The sequence below is a fragment of the Schistocerca cancellata genome, chromosome 3 (genome assembly GCF_023864275.1).
Source record: "Schistocerca cancellata isolate TAMUIC-IGC-003103 chromosome 3, iqSchCanc2.1, whole genome shotgun sequence".
NCBI classification, from domain to species: domain Eukaryota; kingdom Metazoa; phylum Arthropoda; class Insecta; order Orthoptera; family Acrididae; genus Schistocerca; species Schistocerca cancellata.
The window spans coordinates 436,509,024-436,529,507 of record NC_064628.1 but is presented as its reverse complement, the minus strand read 5'-3'; the positions used below and the strand labels follow the sequence as shown (position 1 = coordinate 436,529,507).

At 39.0% G+C, this 20,484-nt stretch overlaps 1 protein-coding gene across 2 annotated transcripts in view; it reads right to left on the bottom strand.

The window, feature by feature from the left end:
- Positions 1–20,484, bottom strand: part of LOC126175182 (protein tumorous imaginal discs, mitochondrial-like) — a 113,280-nt gene that overhangs the window by 52,886 nt on the left and 39,910 nt on the right. For both annotated transcript variants that reach the window (XM_049921772.1, XM_049921774.1), the window contains exon 3: positions 15,258–15,503. In XM_049921772.1, the coding sequence (XP_049777729.1) occupies positions 15,258–15,503 (246 nt within the window). The remainder of the gene's footprint in view (positions 1–15,257; positions 15,504–20,484) is intronic.

The window sequence follows — 20,484 nt, the reverse complement described above, 5'->3', positions numbered from 1 at the left end:
ATTGAATGCTAAATCAGTAAATGGACTGAAATCATCTATGCAATCACTTGTAACCATGACGGCACCAAAACAATGACAGGGAAGCCTGAAATACTGAAGTCCGTTTGTCTTTTAAATCATCACAGAAATGTCAAAATGGCAGGTATTGAGGTCAGAGAGTGCAGAATAGAAAGGTTAACTAAAACCGCTGAACAGTGGAGCGGAATCTGGAGATGTGATAACAGTGAGATTGTACAGAGATTATGTGAAAACAATTGCTCCCCTTCTAGCAGCAGATTACTGTATGCTGGTGGAGCAATGAGGGGTACCAAGCAATTGAAAAAAAATCTAGATCATCCCAGCTTTCGAAAAGGATAATCAGGCAGAGTCAGATAATTACAGTCCTACATCACTGAAGCCAATCTGTTGTAGAATTATGGAACATTTTCTGTACTCACACTCCGAGAATGAAACTCGCATCTGATATGACCTACTCCACATAAATGTGCAAACAGAAAGCAGCAAAACAGGTTGCTCTATTCATCCATGATCTCCAGAGTACCACCATTTGATTCCCAAAAGGCATACAACGTTGTTCTGTACTATCATTAAGTGAACAAAATGTGAGCTTAAGTATCGAACCAGATCTGTGAATGGCTTCAGGACTTCCTTGCAGACAGAACTCAACACATCATTCAAAAAAGAGCAAAAGTGACAGATGTACTGGTAATTTCATGATTGTTTAATAGGCATGAAGGCACAACAGAAATGCTAAATTCCAGTGGCAGATGCGGAAAGGTTTACTGTAGAAAATTAGAGCTCATACAGGTGTTTACCAACACTCATTCTTCCCACTCACCACTTGTGAAAAGAAGAGGGAAGGGGACAGAAGATAGCAGTACTAAAAGTGATGTCCACCATACACTGTAAGATGGCTTGTTGAGTGTAGATGTAGATGCAGACATAGAACCTTTGTCTTTACTTAGAAGGGGTTATGACTTTAAGGACAATAATGTTAATTTTTTAGTTTCTAGAGACATATTTTGTTTGGAAGACTGTGACTTCAGAGCATTCGCAAGTACAAGTATTTTCGCTTAACTCTGTGTATGAATTTGGGTTGAGGTACTGCTCTTTGTTGTTTTATGATTCATGTGTTTCATGTGCCTTTAATCTGCATTCATCACTCAAAGATTTACTGTGACAACTGTGAACTGAATGTCCAAACTTTCCAGTCCGAGCTGCTGGAAATGATGGTCATGTGTGCGTAAGGCATGGAGATGGGCAGTCCGCTCCTGAATTGATTCAAAGAGCCAGATTTTTTCTAAAGAGTGGATGAGGGATGATTCAGAAAGAATGAATGGTAGCTCATCTAATTTCAAAATGTGTCTCTGGTGGCTGTAATTGTTGTTGTTGTGGTCTTCAGTCGTGAGACTGGTTTGATGCAGCTCTCCATGCTACTCTATCCTGTGCAAGCTTCTTCATCTCCCAGTACCTACTGCAACCTACATCCTTCAGAATCTGCTTAGTGTATTCATCTCTTGGCCTCCCCCTACGATTTTTACCCTCCACGCTGCCCTCCAATTCTAAATTGGTGATCCCTTGATGCCTCAGAACATGTCCTACCAACCGATCCCTTCTTCTGGTCAAGTTGTGCCACAAATTTCTCTTCTCCCCAATCCTATTCAATACTTCCTCATTAGTTATGTGATCTACCCATCTAATCTTCAGCATTCTTCTGTAGCACCACATTTCAAAAGCTTCTATTCTCTTCTTGTCCAAACTATTTACCGTCCATGTTTCACTTCCATACATGACTACACTCCATACAAATACTTTCAGAAATGACTTCCTGACACTTAAATCTATAGTCGATGTTAACAAATTTCTCTTCTTCAGAAACGCTTTCCTTGCCATTGCCAGTCTACATTTTATATCCTCTCTACTTCGACCATCATCAGTTATTTTGCTCCCCAAATAGCAAAACTCGTTTACTACTTTAAGTGTCTCATTTCCTAATCTAATTCCCTCAGCATCACCCGACTTAATTCGACTACATTCCATTATCCTCGTTTTGCTTTTGTTGACGTTCATCTTATATTCTCCCTTCAAGATACCATCCATTCCGTTCAACTGCTCTTCCAAGTCCTTTGCTGTCTCTGACAGAATTACAATGTCATCGGCAAACCTCAAAGTTTTAATTTCTTCTCCATGGATTTTAATACCTACTCCGAATTTTTCTTTTGTTTCCTTTACTGCTTGCTCAATATACAGATTGAATAACATCGGGGAGAGGCTACAACCCTGTCTTACTCCCTTCCCAATTAGTGGGATGAAAATTCTACTCTAGGCTGCTGCAATGGCACCCTGCCCCACATCCACACGTGTTTTTTAAATCTCTGTCCGAAGTTACAGTATATAGAGGTCGAATTCAGACAGTTGCTGCCCCCCCCCCTTTTTTTTTTATTTCTACATGCTTTTTATTTGATCATCTGCCATGTTGGTTTCATCATAGTTGATCATGTTGCTAGGTGGAAAACTTTCCAGCTTTGCCTTGATATTGGAGAAAAACATCTTAACAGTCTCTTGGTTCACTTCTGCACGTGCTTGTTTAATATTTTCGCTTAAGCGAATGGAAATATCTTCTGATTGTTTGAGGAATAAATGCACCCATTCTTCTCCTGGCAAATTATTATGAAATTTCTTCTCTTTTCGGCCAGATTTATCAAGGTACCCTTTAGCTAAATATCTAATATTCAATTTAGTGAAGGGAAATCCCCAATGTGCAGCCCTCAAGATACCCTGCTTCAATATTTCTTCTTCTTCTTTATTTAGCACTGGCTGTCCCCCCATTTTTTTTCGGATGTGCTTCCTGCACCTTATTTTGTAGGGTTGATTTAGGTGTACCATACAAATCACACGATAATTCACCACTCTGAATATCACGAACAGTTTTATCTAAAAGTTTTGGGTCATAATTACACCATACTGTAGCACCTCTCCTGCTCTGACACATTCTTGGCATTGTCCGGTATCACCCCACACAGTACAAATTTTTATAAAAACCATCATTATTTTATAACCTTGCACGAGAAACTTGTACAGAAATTGTCTCAATGCTGTTAGCTACTGAGCGCGTAGGCAATTACGGTTACAATAACTTCCCGCTCGGTGCAACAACAGAAAGTTTCCACTTTACGATAATGCATGGATTTTTAACACTGAGACTGTTTGTCAGTTATTCACCTAGGGAAACAAATGACGCAAAATAAAAGTTGTGGAAAGCTATAAATGCAATCTTGCACTTAAAATAACTGTTGCACGGATGTTGAAATACGTAACTCTTTGTTTCTATGCAGTGGCAAAGAGCAAATAAGCCATACTGTCCGAATTTGCCCTGGTGTCCGAAATCACCCCGTTTGATGGTACTTAAAAAAAGCATAATATTTTTAATATGATAGGCTGCTCTTCTCTCTGCATGTATTAGGTATTTGATTGTAATGCACTTTTGGTTGGAATTGTTGCTTTTCTTCGATCGTCTTAAACATCTTCTGCCCACTGGGTAATAATTATCACCACTTTTTTCAACTGCTGTCTTCCATTCTTGTGACATAATCCTTCCAGCTGTTTCGGTATTCTTTAATCTGCTCATTTATGTTTTCCACTCTCAGTACTTTTCAGAGGGTCTATACAAGGGCGATATGGAAATGGAAGAGGATGTAGATAAAGATGAAACAGGAGATACAATACTGCATGAAGAGTTTGACAGAGCACTGAAAGACCCTAGTCGAAACAAGGTTCCGGGAGTAGACAACATCCCATTAGAACTACTGACTGCCTTGGGAGGGCCAGTCCTGACAAAACTCTTCCATCTGGTGAGCAAGATGTATGAGACAGGCGAAATACCCTCAGACTTCAAGAAGAATATAATAATTCCAATCCCCAAGAAAGCAGGTGTTGACAGATGTGAAAATTACCGAACTATCAGTTTAATAAGTCACAGCTGCAAAATACTAATGCGAATTCTTTACAGACGAATGGAAAAACTGGTAGAAGATCAATTTGGATTCTGTAGAAATGTTGGAACACGTGAGGCAATAATGACCGTACAACTTATCTTAGAAGAAAGATTAAGGAAAGGCAAACCTATGTTTCAAGCATTTGTAGACTTAGAGAAAGCTTTTGACAATGTTGACTGGAATACTCTCTTTCAAATTCTGAAGGTGGCAGGGGTAAAATACAGGGAGCGAAAGGCTATTTACAATTTGTACAGAAACCAGATGGCAGTTATAAGAGTCGAGGGGCATTAAAGAGATGCAGCGGTTGGGAAGGGAGTGAGACAGGGTTGTAGTCCCTTCCCGATGTTATTCAATCTGTATATTGAGCAAGCAGTTAAAAAAAAAGAAAAATTCGGAGTAGGTATTAAAATCCATGGAGAAGAAATAAAAACTTTGAGGTTCGTCGATGACATTGTAATTCTGTCAGAGACAGCAAAGGACCTGGAAGAGCAGCTGAACGGAATGGACAGTGTCTTGAAAGGAGGATATAAGATGAACATCAACAAAAGCAAAACGAGGATAATGGAATGTAGTCGAATTAAGTGGGTGATGCTGAGGGAATTAGATTAGGAAATGAGACACTTAAAGTAGTAACGGAGTTTTGCTATTTGGGGAGCAAAATAACTGATGATGGTCGAAGTAGAGAGGATATAAAATGTAGACTGGCAATGGCAAGGAAAGCGTTTCTGAAGAAGAGAAATTTGTTAACATCGAGTATTGACTTAAGTGTCAGGAAGTCGTTTCTGAAAGTATTTGTTTGGAGTGTAGCCATGTACGGAAGTGAAACATGGACGATAAATAGTTTGGACAAGAAGAGAATAGAAGCTTTCGAAATGTGGTCTACAGAAGAAGGCTGAAGATTAGATGGGTAGATCATATAATTAATGAGGAGGTATTGAATAGAATTGGGGAGAAGTTTGTGGTAAACTTGACTAGAAGAAGGGATCGGTTGGTAGGACATGTTCTGAGGCATCAAGGGATCACAAATTTAGCATTGGAGGGCAGCGTGGAGGGTAAAAATTGTAAAGGGAGACCGAGAGATGAATACACTATGCAGATTCAGAAGGATGTCGGTTGCAGTAAGTACTGGGAGATGAAGAAGCCTGCAGAGGATAGAGTAGCATGGAGAGCTGCATCAAACCAGTCTCAGGACTGAAGACAACAACAACAACAACAACAATTTTGCAATTCTACATTCACCCTCCCATCAGACAGAATGTACCCAGCTATTCTTCTTAGCAATTGGATCGCTAGTGTTTGTATTCTGATTGGAATGAGTGTTTCTGCTGTGTTGTCCAGCAAGAGCTGGAAAGTCTATGGAGCAGAAGTTATTATGAGCAGTGGTGACTCAACAATGAGACTGATCACTTGGACTGTGATGCCATCCTGTACAGTAAATTCTGAGATGAAGGATTTCTCAGACAGGGCTGTCAGCTCAAGAATGGATTTTTCGCAACTACCATCATTTACCTCCACGAAATACTCAGTAAACCTATGTTTTTTTTATGGTTCAATGAAGATTATTACCAAAATCAAGTACTGGTTTAGTTCCTTGGTTGGGACAATGAGATCAGCAGCAGTTTCCACTTTGCCTACTCTTCCCTAGATCACACAAGCTTTTCCATAGAGCATCTGGCCTTTATGTTTTAGATCAAGAATTAGTATGTGTTCATAATCATTGCTCTCACATTGATTGACTCTGTTTGCTTTCTGCTTGTAATCAGTTTTATTTTGAAGGGTAGGAGTTCATTTGTAAGTCCGATGTGCAATGTCTCCAAGATTAATGAACTGTTTTAGCTCTTCTATTAGCCATGGTGCAGGCTTTCTCTTTGGGTTTCTCATCTTTGGGGGAGCATATTTATTTTTTCCCTTTGTGTTTCTGATCTTTGGAGGAGCATATTTGCAATAAGAGTTAGTTTGGCAGTAAATCCAAGGCTATGAAATCCACAAGCGAAGAAATTCATACCTGGAATATCAGCTCGCAACATTGTATTCAAGATGTACTCCTTAAAATATGCAAGGAATAAACTGTGTCAACATAAAGAGACTGTAAGTGTATCAGTGTACATGAACTTGCAGCAGACGTGCAAGATGTCTTCCATATCATTCCTGAGGATTTCTGCTTTTGAACGGCTTTCACTAACACACAAATGACTTCTACCTTTACCTCCATGAGCTTCCTTTACACTGAAGTTCTGCTTGATTTTCCATCCGAGAATACCCTCGACACTTGAAACTACGGACTTTGGCAGTCCTGTAATATCTGTAGCCGTTTCTTCAATGTATGGTTTCGTGAGCTGTAGTCCCAGTTCTTCAAGAAAAAGTCGTTGCTTATTAGGTTCTTTCTTACTCCAGTCTGGGATGTTCAACAAAAATAGTGTATAACTATTTAACGCTGCAATGTCCACAACAGTACAGAAAACAGACAGCGGCCGCCATCTTGAAGCCCTCTTAGTTGAATATTTCCTCACCCTCTGATCTATCGTATCAACGCCACCTTTAGACTCATTATAATATAAATTTATAACTGTTTCCTCCTTAACATCAGTAGGTGAACCAACTGCAGCGTCATAATGTTGAGATGATAGAAACAGCAGATCTCTTTTGTTTTTTTCACGGGGGTTATAAGAAACAATTGTGACTGCAGTATTTCCAGTACTAGAATCATTGAAAGCAAATTTACTAGAATATAATTCTCGTCTTAAGATAATTTTCAGTTCTTGAGGTATATGTGTCCTATTAGCTTGTAATGTTCTCATAAGAGTTAGCTTGTGATTCCTCCATAGATCTTCGGCCAAATCAAGTGAAGTGTGATATCTATCTGTAGTGACATTTCGCCTTGAATTATGTATAGGAACCACCAAGTGTTTGACCACAGCTGCAGTGGTATTTGATTGTTGTGTACCATCATTTCTTTTCCCAGCGTAAGGCTCCAGGCTAATAACATACCTGGTTTTAGTGTCTGTGAGCATGTGTATAAGTATACTGTTTTTCCTTCATGAAGACCATGAAGGGACACCTGCCAAAATTCAATCACTTTATCAAAAACTTCTGTCCGCCCCCAGTAGCTGAATGGTCAGTGTGACAGATTGTCAATCCTCTGGGCCAGGGTTCGATTCCCGGCAGAGTGGGGGAATTTTCTCCGCCCAGGGACTGTGTGCTGTCCTGTCATCATCATCATCATCATCCTCATCGACTGCAGGCCGCCGATGTGGCGTCAACTTGAAAGACCAGCACCCAGCGAATGGCCTGCCCGACAGGGGGTCCTAGCCATACGATTAAATAAAATCAGAAACTTCTCATATTGCAGCAAACTTATCAGGTTTCCTGCAATCGCTTAATGACACTCTGTCATCAAATCTTACTATTTTAGTATGCTGCTGGAATGTGGTTCAGCTCGTGGTAGCAGTATAAACAAACATTCCTGATGTGTGGTACCATAAATTTGTAGCAGACAACTTACTGTCGTTTTCCTTCCCCATATTAATAAGTAGCCCTATATATGCCATGAATTCAAGTCTGTCTGTCTTGGGTATTTTCTGCCTCAATGCCTCTTCATTGGTATGCTTTATTATGATGTTGACAATTTCTGGAGACAAAAACTTTTCAAACGATTCTCTTATTGTTTATAGCGATAAGAAGTGCAATAGTATCGAAGGAAATTGACGGAGATCCGAAATGTGAAATGATTTGGGTCAAGGTCACGGTTAAAGCAGGCTCAGACATGGTAATTGGATGTCTCTATAGGGCCCCTGGCTCAGCAGCTGTTGTGGCTGAGCACCTGAAGGATAATTTGGAAAATATTTCGAGTAGATTTCCCCACCATGTTATAGTTCTGGGTGGAGATTTTAATTTGCCGGATATAGACTGGGAGACTCAAACGTTCATAACAGGTGGCAGGGACAAAGAATCAAGTGAAATTTTTTTTAAGTGCTTTATCTGAAAACTACCTTGAGCAGTTAAACAGAGAACCGATTCGTGGCGATAACATATTAGACCTTCTGGTGACAAACAGACCCGAACTATTTGAAAAAGTTAACGCAGAACAGGGAATCAGCGATCATAAAGCGGTTACGGCATCGATGATTTCAGCTGTAAATAGGAATATTAAAAAGGGTAGGAAGATTTTTCTGTTTAGAAAAAGTGACAAAAAGCAGATTTCAGAGTACCTGTTGGCTCAACACAAAAGTTTTGTCTCAAGTACAGATAGTGTTGAGAATCAGTGGACAAAGTTCAAAACCGTCATACATAATGTGTTAGATGAGTATGTGCCAAGCAAGATCATAAGAGATGGAAAAGAGCCACCGTGGTACAACAACCGAGTTAGAAAACTGCTGCGGAAGCAAAGGGAACTTCACAGCAAACAAACATAGCCAAAGCCTTGCAGACAAACAAAAATTACGCGAAGCGAAATGCAGCGTGAGGAGGGCTATGCGAGAGGCGTTCAATGAATTCGAAAGTAAAGTTCTATGTACTGACTTGGCAGAAAATCCTAAGAAATTTTGGTCTTATGTCAAAGCAGTAGGTGGATCAAAACAAAATGTCCAGACACTCTGTGACCAAAATGGTACTGAAACAGAGGATGACAGACTAAAGGCCGAAATACTAAATGTCTTTTTCCAAAGTTGTTTCACAGAGGAAGATTGCACTGTAGTTCCTTCTCTAGATTATAGCACAGATGACAAAATAGTAGATATCGAAATAGACGACAGAGGGATAGAGAAACAATTAAAATCGCTTAAAAGAGGAAAGGCCTCTGGACCTGATGGGATACCAGTTCAATTTTACACAGAGTACGCGAAGGAACTTGCCCCCCTTCTTGCAGCGGTGTACCGTAGGTCTCTAGAAGAGTGTAGCGTTCCAAAGGATTGGAAAAGGGCACAGGTCATCCCCGTTTTCAAGAATGGACGTCGAACAGATGAGCAGAACTATAGACCTATATCTCTAACGTCGATCAGTTGTAGAATTTTGGAACACTTATTGTGTTCGAGTATAATGACTTTTCTGGAGACTAGAAATCTACTCTGTAGGAATCAGCATGGGTTTCGAAAAAGACGGTCATGTGAAACCCAGCTCGCGCTATTCGTCCACGAGACTCAAGAGGGCCATAGACACGGGTTCACAGGTAGATGCCGTGTTTCTTGACTTCCGCAAGGCGTTCGATACAGTTCCCCACAGTTGTTTAATGAACAAAGTAAGAGCATATGGACTATCAGACCAATTGTGTGATTGGATTGAGGAGTTCCTAGATAACAGGACGCAGCATGTCATTCTCAATGGAGAGAAGTCTTATGAAGTAAGAGTGATTTCAGGTGTGCCGCAGGGGAGTGTCATAGGACCGTTGCTATTCACAATATACATAAATGACCTGGTGGATGACATCGGAAGTTCACTGAGGCTTTTTGCAGATGATGCTGTGGTGTATCGAGAGGTTGTAACAATGGAAAATTGTACTGAAATGCAGGAGGATCTGCAGCGAACTGACGCATGGTGCAGGGAATGGCAATTGAATCTCAATGTAGGCAAGTGTAATGTGCTGCGAATACACAGAAAGATAGATCCTTTATCATTTAGCTACTAAATAGCAGGTCAGCAACTGGAAGCAGTTAATACCATAAATTATCTGGGAGTACGCATTAGGAGTGATTTAAAATGAAATGATCATATAATGTTGATCGTCAGTAAAGCAGATGCCAGACTGAGATTCATTGGAAGAATCCTAAGGAAATGCAATCCGAAAACAAAGGAAGTAGGTTACAGTACGCTTGTTCGCCCACTGCTTGAATACTGCTCAGCAGTGTGGGATCCGTACCAGATAGGGTTGATAGAAGATATAGAGAAGATCCAACGGAGAGCAGCGCGCTCCGTTACAGGATCATTTAGTAATCGCGAAAGAGTTACGGAGATGATAGATAAACTCCAGTGGAAGACTCTGCAGGAGAGACGCTCAGTAGCTCGGTACGGGCTTTTGTCAAAGTTTCGAGAACATACCTTCACCGAAGAGTCAAGCAGTATATTGCTCCCTCCTACATATATCTCGCGAAGAGACCATGAGGATAAAATCAGAGAGATTAGAGCCCACACAGAGGCATACCGACAATCCTTCTTTCCACGAACAATACGAGACTGAAATAGAAGGGAGAACCGATAGAGGTACTCAAGGTACCCTCCGCCACACACCGTCAGGTGGCTTGCGGAGTATGGATGTAGATGTAGATGTAGATACTTTACCTTCGTCTCTTATGAATTGCCTTCCTGTCACTATGTTTTGTGCTACTCATCTTTTAATGCAAGGAGGTTTGGAGCTATAAATTTTTCCAATGCTTGCAATATACTTGTCACTAACCTTGTAAGTGTACCGTCATCAATTTCAGGTGCCCAGGGTTCATCTTCAGCACCTGTAGGTACTCTCCTATCACTGTCCACGTCCTAGCGCACAACACACTCCTCTTCAGATTCACTCACTACATTGTCAGTTTCCAAATTCAATTTGAAGCCCTGTAGATTCTTCCAAAATCTGTGGTATTTCTCCGTTAGTAAGTGACTGTCTATACATTTTCAATCGCAGTTGCATCTAACACTGGACTAAATGTCACTGAACAGGAAACGATAAAGAACCAATGAGAAATGAATCTTTGTTGAGACCATTGTTGCTGTCAATGCAGAGAAATATAATGTCTATGTGTTCTAAGGTCATGTAATGCTATTATCTGTGGAGTAAGGCGACTACTGTGGGAAATCACATCGGCTACCAAGTGAGGAAGACTTTATGACCACCTCCCTGAAACTTAAATTTTCCCATTCAGATTAAACAAAAAATGTAAAACAATCATAGAATCTGGAGGAAGACTTCATTAAAGACAATAAATATTCTTACCAAAATTTAAAAAAATAAAGTACCTGAGTAGATTTCTATATTTTCAAGAGGTGGGTATAAAGTACCCCCCCCCCCCCCCCCCTCAGTATTGCGAGGGTTAAAGCTGTTCTTGAAACTTTGTTAACATACTTTCTTGGGATGGTTTACATGTACCTTCTAGAGTCTTTCAGCTCAGTTCCACCAGAATCTTTGTATCAAACAAACCTGTTACTATTTGCACTGGCCTTCTCTATATACATTCAACATCCCTCTTGGTCCAGGTCCAAACACTTGTGTAATATTCTATAATTGGTTGCATGAGTGATTTGAAAGCAATCTCCTTTGTAGACTGATTGCACTTCCCCAGTATTCTATTAATAAACCGAAGTCAACACCTGGTTTACCCACAACTGATGCCATTACAGCCAATACATTTTCATCATGAGTGGGGTTCCTACGTATCTGTTCTAGGTAGTTTTCAGAGAAGGCATTTAGCAATGTTTCATAGGATGTCTTGTCTGGGGGAGAAACTTACGTACAAGTGAACTGAGGTTTTCTCTTAAATTCGGTTACATCAGGAGATGAGTCTGCTGGGTAACACAAGGATCCAACAATTTTATGTCCACCCTTGATGAACCTGAGTCCTGCCGAAACAAACTCACAGGCAGTACCAACTGTGACAAATGTGACAAATACACCACCTCCATTTCCCATTTGCCTATCCTTTCAACATAAACTCAAATGTTTCCCGAAAATCTCACTGCTATCAATTTCAGGTTTCATCCAGCTTTCTGTATTTAGTATGATGTGAGCTTCACTGCTTTTCAGGAGCACTTCAAACTCTGGCATTTTGTTGTAAATGCTTCAGCAGTTAAACTATTTGGATTTTAATATACTCGTCTGTGGGAGAGTTTCATTCAGTCTTACAAGGAAGCTTCTAGGTTTCCTCCAGCTATCATTATCTGGATTGGATGGAGAATCATCTAATCTAAAAAACTCTGTGTGCACCCCAAACGTATTTAGCTACCTGAGTAGCAGCCTCTAGTGTGTGGTATACACCTGACCCATTTAGGGGGACTACAGTTCTCAATCCTATGGTGGGAGTCCAGGAAGTCCCAGCCTAGCTTGTCACAGAATCTTCAAAGTCTCTAGTTCAGTCTTTTCTCTTTACTCTGGACCAAAGGGCCACAATCAATTCTGGGACCAACACTGCAAATTGTGAGCTTCGTTGAAACACCGTGCACAATGCTGGTCTTCTCAACCTCTTCTGCCAGCCGCTCGAATGACCACAGTATGACTCAGAACCCAGACGACAGGCATAATTTGTTCCAATGTGCACCACAATCTGCAGTTAGTTGCACCATGTTCCCTCAATAATAGCCTCTTCAACCCCATGCACATACACCGAGTGCACCTGGTGTCCTCTCGTGTCCCTTATTGCCATGTTCCTAAGGGGTACCATCACTCGCCATATGTTTGAACTGCTAATGATTAATAGACCCCTAGCCTTTTGTATTTGCCTTCTCTTGACATCAGACAACAGGTTTCCCCAAAACAGGTGACGTAAGTCCCACTGGCTCAGTTTCAGTTTCAGTGAAAAACAGCACCTCAAACTTGGTGAGGGGGATTGGTATAACACCCTGAGTCCTTCCTGGTCCCCATCCACCCTGTACAGGACACCCAGATCTACCAGTGACATGCCACTTGCAGTCAAGTGGATGAGTTATGACAGATCCTGTACTTTCTGCAGAGGAGACAGTTCCACAGGAAAGAATGGTATTTGAGGTACCTCTGCTAACAATATCACAGGTACACAGCTGTCGGGAGCTTTTCCAACACACCTATTCGCAGCAGCTGTCAATCATTTGACAGTAGTCAGGGCGATTTCCAGCTGCTTATGAATGTCAACTAACTCATAGTGTGTTCGAGAACAGCAATCACAATGGGGCTGCACTTTGGCTGGTTCAATGTATTACAGAGCAGTGAACAAATAACTTTAAATTTTGATATGTTCTGTAAGTCACCAGTGGTGGGGCTACCCATTGGTAGGGGTATACAAAGCAAGGCCTGTCATGGGTTCAAATTTCAGTTTCTTATCAGTGATGAACGGAGGAACCAAAAGAGTAGTGCAGCAAGTGAATAAAAACAAACAGTGAAATGTGAGTAGTCAAAGTGATACAGTGGCTATAGACAAATGGAAAATAAAGTGTGAAAAGTGTACTGAGTGTATTTTTTAATAAAAAGTTGATTTGGTTTACATTTTAAACAATGCCCAAATGTAAAAGAGGAGATCTTGCCAATTCTGAAGCAAAACAGACAAAACAAAAAGAACAGAAAAAAATAAACAGAGAAAGAGTGCAAAGCACATTTAGGTTTCCAACAAATGAGAATGAACACCATGAGAAGCAGCGAAACTGAAGAGCAACAAAAGGAACAGATTGAAGAGTCAAGAATTGCAACGCAGTGTTTTATTATAACATTATAAGACTGTGAACTCAAACCATCCATGAAAATATCACCTTACAACAAGCACAGATGATGGCAAAGAAATAGCATAACCTAACAAATGAAGCATTCCACCACAACCCGACAAAACAAAATAACAAACACAAACATGTTGTAATCGGAGAAACTGATAACACCTAACAATTTTGCAAAGTGAAAAAATTCAGTAGAGAAATACCAGGACTCTGTTGCGTGAATGGAAAAATTCTATTACCACTACTGGAAGCACCTCCGCGAAATCACATGGGTAACACGAAAGTTGGTTTAATGCATCTCAGACAGATGAAGTTGCCATTGTAATTGTAGCCAATGAAAACATAAGCTGTGTCATAACTGTACAATGAAGAAGTGAAGGACTACAATGCCTTGCAGACACACCATTCATATGGTGCCCTCCAGCACCCACTAATAATTCTACACAGAGGGGGCAGATATTTCAATGTGAAACCAATCCAACCTGAAACAGGCATAGACACAAACGAAAAAGTCACTTCCAAGGAGTTCTATATTTACCACTTAATGATCAGATACAATGAAACATACAATGACATTCTCAACACTCGTCGTTAATTCTGGCAACTCCTAGTAGTATGTATGCAAAAATAGAAGTGAAATTTCTACATATATACCCCCGATAACAAAATGAAAAATGTTAATTATAAAGAAGTCTTTTAACTAGTTAGAATATGTTTCGAATAAAAAAATTTTACCTCATACTTTACAGATTATCCTTTTATTTCGACTACCACACAATCTGATATCAACTTCCTGAGCAAAGTCATGTAACCCAGCTTGTTTTCTACTAGAATTGAAGCAAACAAACAAAGAGAGGTTTCTATTCAGGCAACAAAAAACCCATGGTAAAAATTACTAGTTTACTAAAACGTTTTGGGGTTAATTATAGTTGCTAACAAACTTGAAAACAGAGTTAATTAAGGATAAATGTAGATAATATATAGGGCTATTCTCTGTAAGGGAAACCTAGATGTAATGCAATATGTTAGCTAGAATAACTGCTACAGTAACTAAATCATGAATGCTGATTTACTACAAATTACTCACAGATTATGCAAAGAACAATGGTAGCTTCCAAAAATTCTCAAAAACACATTTTTATTTGTGTTGTTATACAACAAAATTCAGTGGTGATATATTCTTTGGCAGTAACTGTGAACCACAAATGCTGATTTGCTACTAAATACGTTAAGTTTCCAAAACACTCATACCAATAAGTTTTGTAAGCATCCAAAAATTCTCAAAAATAACCTACTTCTCACGTAATTATACAATAAAATTATAGAACAATTTGCACAATGATAGACCTATTGTTCTCCAAAATTTTAAAAGAGTACGATTAAATTTAAGCCTACAATTGACAATAATTGTAAGAGTTTATCCCAGTGCTCATGAATGTTCCATATATCACAAAACAAATGAGTATAGATGTAATGAATGAAAGATTATGTATGAGTGACACGGACAGTAAAATATGTGAATCTAGAATTTCAAATGCAAATACACATGGTCTCACACAAATGAAAATTCTGATGCCGGCTTTATACATAAATAAACGTGTACTGCACAGATTTTTCACTTGGCTATTTCTGTGCACACTTCTACACTGGCATGCCGAAAAAGAACATTCAAAATCACTAAAAACTATTCACCAGGAAACTGCACAAGTCCATACCTCAAGGGAACTTAAACAAGCAAAATATGAGCTGAACCTCCAGACTTGGATACAAGTATTTGGAAAGAGAGTTATTAACAAACATCATACATACACCATACTAAAAAAATATTTTTTGAAACAGGATCAATAACAATGAGTATCAACTAACAGAAAGTTTTATTTTACACACCTCCCTGGCAGCACCAAATCCAAACTGTGATTCTGCAAAATCTTCTTCACCTCCAAACGCACCGGTATTGAACCCTGCTTGGCCAAATATTTTACGAAACAGTTCCTCTGGGTCTATTGTTGAATGAAAATTCCAGTGCTGTTCAAAGCCCTGGCGACCAGACGCTCCTGCACCACCCATCCCCATTTGTTCTGAAGTTGCACCCCATGAATCATATTGTTTCCTTTTCGTGTCATCACTGAGTATCTGAAATAATACATATGTATGGTTAATGTAATGAAACTCAACACCTCAGTATAGGTTCTTCTAAATAAGCAACACACTGATAAAATTTGTCTCATTATTGATATCATATGAAGTGAAAGAAACACACTGCTACAGTTTTCACAATTAGGTTCCACAGTTAAGTTTTAGAAATGAAAAACAAATTAATCGGCTGAAAGAGGAGCAGTGCTAGAACAATAGTTTGGATACCAGTCTAACTGGCATACTTTTACTCAACAATGTCTAGTGAAAGCAATGCAAATATTAGGTGTAATATTATCTGTGCTGTCAACAACCTCAAGCAGATTAAAAATGATAGCAACAGTCTCCTGTCAAGTCACCTGCCTCTTCTCATTCAGTAGATCACTATGGAAAAAGTAACAAGAACCTTATGCACAAATTTTAAGATTACGCCAAAGACAAAACTACAGAGTTCCAGATGTTCAATCAGGCAGCTATACATTTTCAGCAAATGACCCAAGACAAGCACAGGAAAAGTATTTTAAATGTTTTATTGGAAAATTGCCTCAACAATTAGGACACTAATGTATTAAACGGAGTCTGAAAAATTACTTTAAAAGAAAGGAAAGTTAGTTGTTCTGAAAACGTTTTGTACGTACGTTCGTACGTGTGTGTGTGTGTGTGTGTGTGTGTGTGTGTGTCTGTGTGTGTGTGTGTGTGTGTGTGTGTGTGTGTGTGTGTTTTAATTAGAGTTGACACTATACAAAAAGCCTTAAAAAACTTGAAGGTCAAAATCTAGCTGTAGAGCTATTAGGAATTCGGAGGAATTAGACCATACATGAATTTAGTGAAATGTAGGGTTACTGTACATCTAATAAAACAAGCAATGCAAGAAAAAGAGAGATCTCAAATGTCAGAGTGATGTACATGTAATAAGACAGGTGTACAATGTCAGCTGCATGGAGACAGACAAGTTACAAGACACACAACACTTTGTGGTAGAATAATTTCACTCCCTCTGCCCACCAATATATGCTTGAAATCTCTTTCCTGTTTTGATTAAGTGGCAAGAGTGAGGTGTTGTCTACATGTGGACGTCTGTACCTGCTTCTGAAACTCATTCTATAACCTGATATACAGTAGAGTGTGGATTATCCGAAGTAATTGGGGGACATGGGTGTTCGAAAAACTGGTTTGTTCGGATAATCGAACTGTACATGTTTATTTGCCAAAAAGAAGTACTGTACAGTAAATTTATTCATAAAAACAGGCATCTCTTTTAGTATTACAAAGTAACATACAAAGGCAACTTCAGTAGGAATATATAGTATGTGGCACAGTTTATTAAACAAAAATATATACATATTACATACGAATTTTGCATGAACAATACACACAGTATACAAAATTAACGTTTAAAAAAATCCTTTATTTTGGTCTGTCTAAGCAAGCCTACATGCTTAAGAGCAGCTGTCACGTACTTTTTCATTACAGATATCTGAAACTGGTCACTTTCATCTTGGGCTTCAAACCATCGCAAGGCAGTATCTAAACAAGTGAACGCCTCAGAATCTGTTGGTATACTTTCATCTTCACTTTCTGAAGCACTGATTGATGAGGTGCTGGCGGTGTCATCTTTATCAGTGACGACGTTTACAATCTCACTGTCCTGCATGATTTGGTGTCCTGGATCTGCATGATCAATATTCATCCATTCGTGAACATCTTCTTCATCACATTCGTGGCAATCTATTTCTTTTAGCATACCGAGAATTTCGGACATATCATCCTGTTTGTCATTTTCAATCATGCCTTGTGAATTTTCTTCTGTGTCCAAAATTTTATTCCAGGCTTTCTTCAAATTCTCTTCCTTTACACTATTCCATGCTGCGCTGATCATGTAGGACGTGTCTTTCAAGTCAATATTCTTATGATTTCTCAAGAGACTTTCTTCTCCATCCTCTTCTCTTTCTAACAATAACTTACGCAACAATTCTTTCCAGTTTCGTCAGCACTGTAAACATTTTCGAGAGCATAATCTTCTTCCCTTAATACGTCCCTTAGTTTGACTTTGAAAGAATCAGCTGTTGAAGAATCAGCCGACAGTTTTTCTCCCTGTATTGTAAGCTCATGAATGCCGTGTCTTGACTTGAAGCGTTTTAACCAGCCCGTGCTCACTTTAAAGTTCGAAGGCCCTCCAAGTTTTTTGTTGAACTGCATTGCCTTCTCACACAGAATGGGACCTGAGATAGGTTATCCTTCCGATCTCTTTTGTGTAAACCACCTGTAAACAGCATCATCTAGATCTGTGTTAGTGGCGAGCTTCATAGTTTTACGGCTTGTTGATCCATCAGTAGAATCAAGCATAGCTATAAAATTTGCTATGCTCGTCTTTTGTTTTTTTATATCCATAATTGTCGACTTCCCCACCTTGTACTCATTGGGAAAGGCCCCATCAGAAGCAATGTTCCGCCAGCGGTGGCCCAGTGCAGTGACTACTGTGGGAAACTTGGTTTGGGAGTGAGGGGGATGATGGACGGTAGGGTGGGAGAGTAACAGGTGCGAGCGAGTACACAGTTCGGTTAAGAGGTCGTTCGGTTGACCGACGTTCGGATAATCGACGCTCTACTGTACATGAAAAATTATCAATTTGTTCACATAATATTTGTTGTGCTCTCTTTGTGTCAACTGACACTGAACAATAAAGAGGCAAAATAGCCTCCACCAACAACATGAAAACTGAAATAAATGCACAATGTGTGTGCTACAGATAGTACGGATATAAAAGTACTATTGCTTGGTGTTTCATTTCATACACTGAGTTTTGCTACAGTATAGCACACCTGCATATGCTTTGTTATACGCTCACCATTCTATCAGTGTGTACTCAGCTAACATTGATACACCATTGTTAACTGTGCATCCAACATCAGATACATACAATTAAAAGGCTTAAAGCAAACTGGGAATATCTTGCTGTAGAGTGCAGGAAGTATTATTCAGTAATCAAACTGTTCCAATACAAAACTATCTTTTGACACAAAGTGAGGACACAAGTTGACCATCTGCTCTACAAATATAGAGAAGAATGAAGAGTTATTCCACGTCAATCCACATAGGGCTCCCTGCTCGACAAACGGGGATTTCGATGAAATTTTATGTGAACATTCACATGTCCACAATGAACACTGGTAAAGTTTAATGTTTGTCAAGCAATACTGGCTGAAATACAGTAACCTGTTTGACTCCAAGTGTGACTTTGCACAGAGCGAGTCTGAATTACTGGTAAATTTGAGCTGTTATATCTTGGGCAATATTACATTTAAAGAAATGAAATTTTGTCATCCTGTACAAATTTTAAGTGTTCTCTTACAAATAATAATGAAAAGAGTTTTACAAGCCATATTTAGCCAGAAAATTACAGGCAAAATCGCCCACAAACTTCGAAGTTTGGGACTAAAGGCTCAACGAACACGAAGCATGGCGTACAGTAACCTAACAACACAAGGTTCTCAAATATAAAGTTCCATTTATGTAGCACTTTCCAATACTGAATAAATGAAATGAAAAGTTGAAGATTTTTTACACACCTGCTGAACTTGAAACTTAATATACAATAGGCCAGTAGCTCAAGGAAGTGGAATATAAAATTTCATTCACCTACTATTTTCCAACGATCTACAAATTCATCAAAAATATAATAATTTTTGTGAAAAGGTGAAAATAGTTTATATTTGACATTTCATTTAGAAACACAGTTTTCTACCAAACTTTAGAAACCAGTCTTATGTATGTTTCAGGAACACCCTCCAATCCCCCTTCAAATAAAATGAAGCAAATTTGTAAGAACAATCACACTGTGAATAAAGTTTTAACTTTGACTTCTTACATCTCATTAATTAAAGACATGGTTAACGTGAAACTCTGGACACAACTTAGCAACATAAGGTTTTTCAATATAAAATACCATTCACATATTGCTTTCCAAATTTCTACAAAATCAGCTCAAATTTGACTTTCGCAAAAATTACAAAAACAGATAATGTTCAATTTTTCTTTTAGAAATTCTGTTCCTGCAATTGTTTTCAAACTAATCAAAGTCAGAACGAGCTTTTTTCAAGCATTCAGAAAAATACATTTGATTTTCCAGTATGTGCAAACAATACCAGAAAATGATGGACAAATTCGAGGGAATGCACCACAGCAATAACCCACATTGCAGTAACCTGCTGACTGTGTTTTGTTGAATTTTTTTTTTATCTGTATATTGACTAGTAACATCTCACCATATTGTGCTGGTCCACAGAGACGTTAACAGTATACACCTGATCACATGTTACAAGCTGCCTGCCACGGAAACAGCTGAATTAAATCATCAATAGTCTTCCAGCAATGAACAGAGGAGATAACATACTTAACAAATGGCTTTGTAAGCAGGCAGGTACCCCCAAAAGGCTTTGGAACCTAAATTAAGAAACCAAATTACAGGCTTTAGAACCTGAATAAAGAAACTGACCCTTGGTTGGGATGGCACAGCTATCCAGCGTTATCCCGATGACTATGGGTTTGCCGATTTATGTTCTTGAGCCAGTAGTGACAATGTCAACAGGAACCAATACAATATTGCGAGCGATTATGTATCAATATACAAATAAAAAATATATGCAACAAAACATAGTCGACAGTTGCTGCAATGTGGCTTGCTGCACTTAATACATTCCCTAAAATTTGTCCATCATTTTCTGATATTGTTAGCGCACAATGGAAAAATTGAACATGATTTTTTTGAATGCCTGAAAACATGCTCTATTTGATTATGATTAGTTCAAAAACAATTACAGAAAACATATTTCTAACAGAAAATAGAATGTGATCTGTTTTTGTAATTTTCACAAAAGTCCAATTTGAACTGATTTTGTAGAAATATGGAAAGCAATATATGAAAGATATTTTATACTGGAAAACCTTATGTTGCTAAGTTGTGTCCAAAGTTTCATTTTTA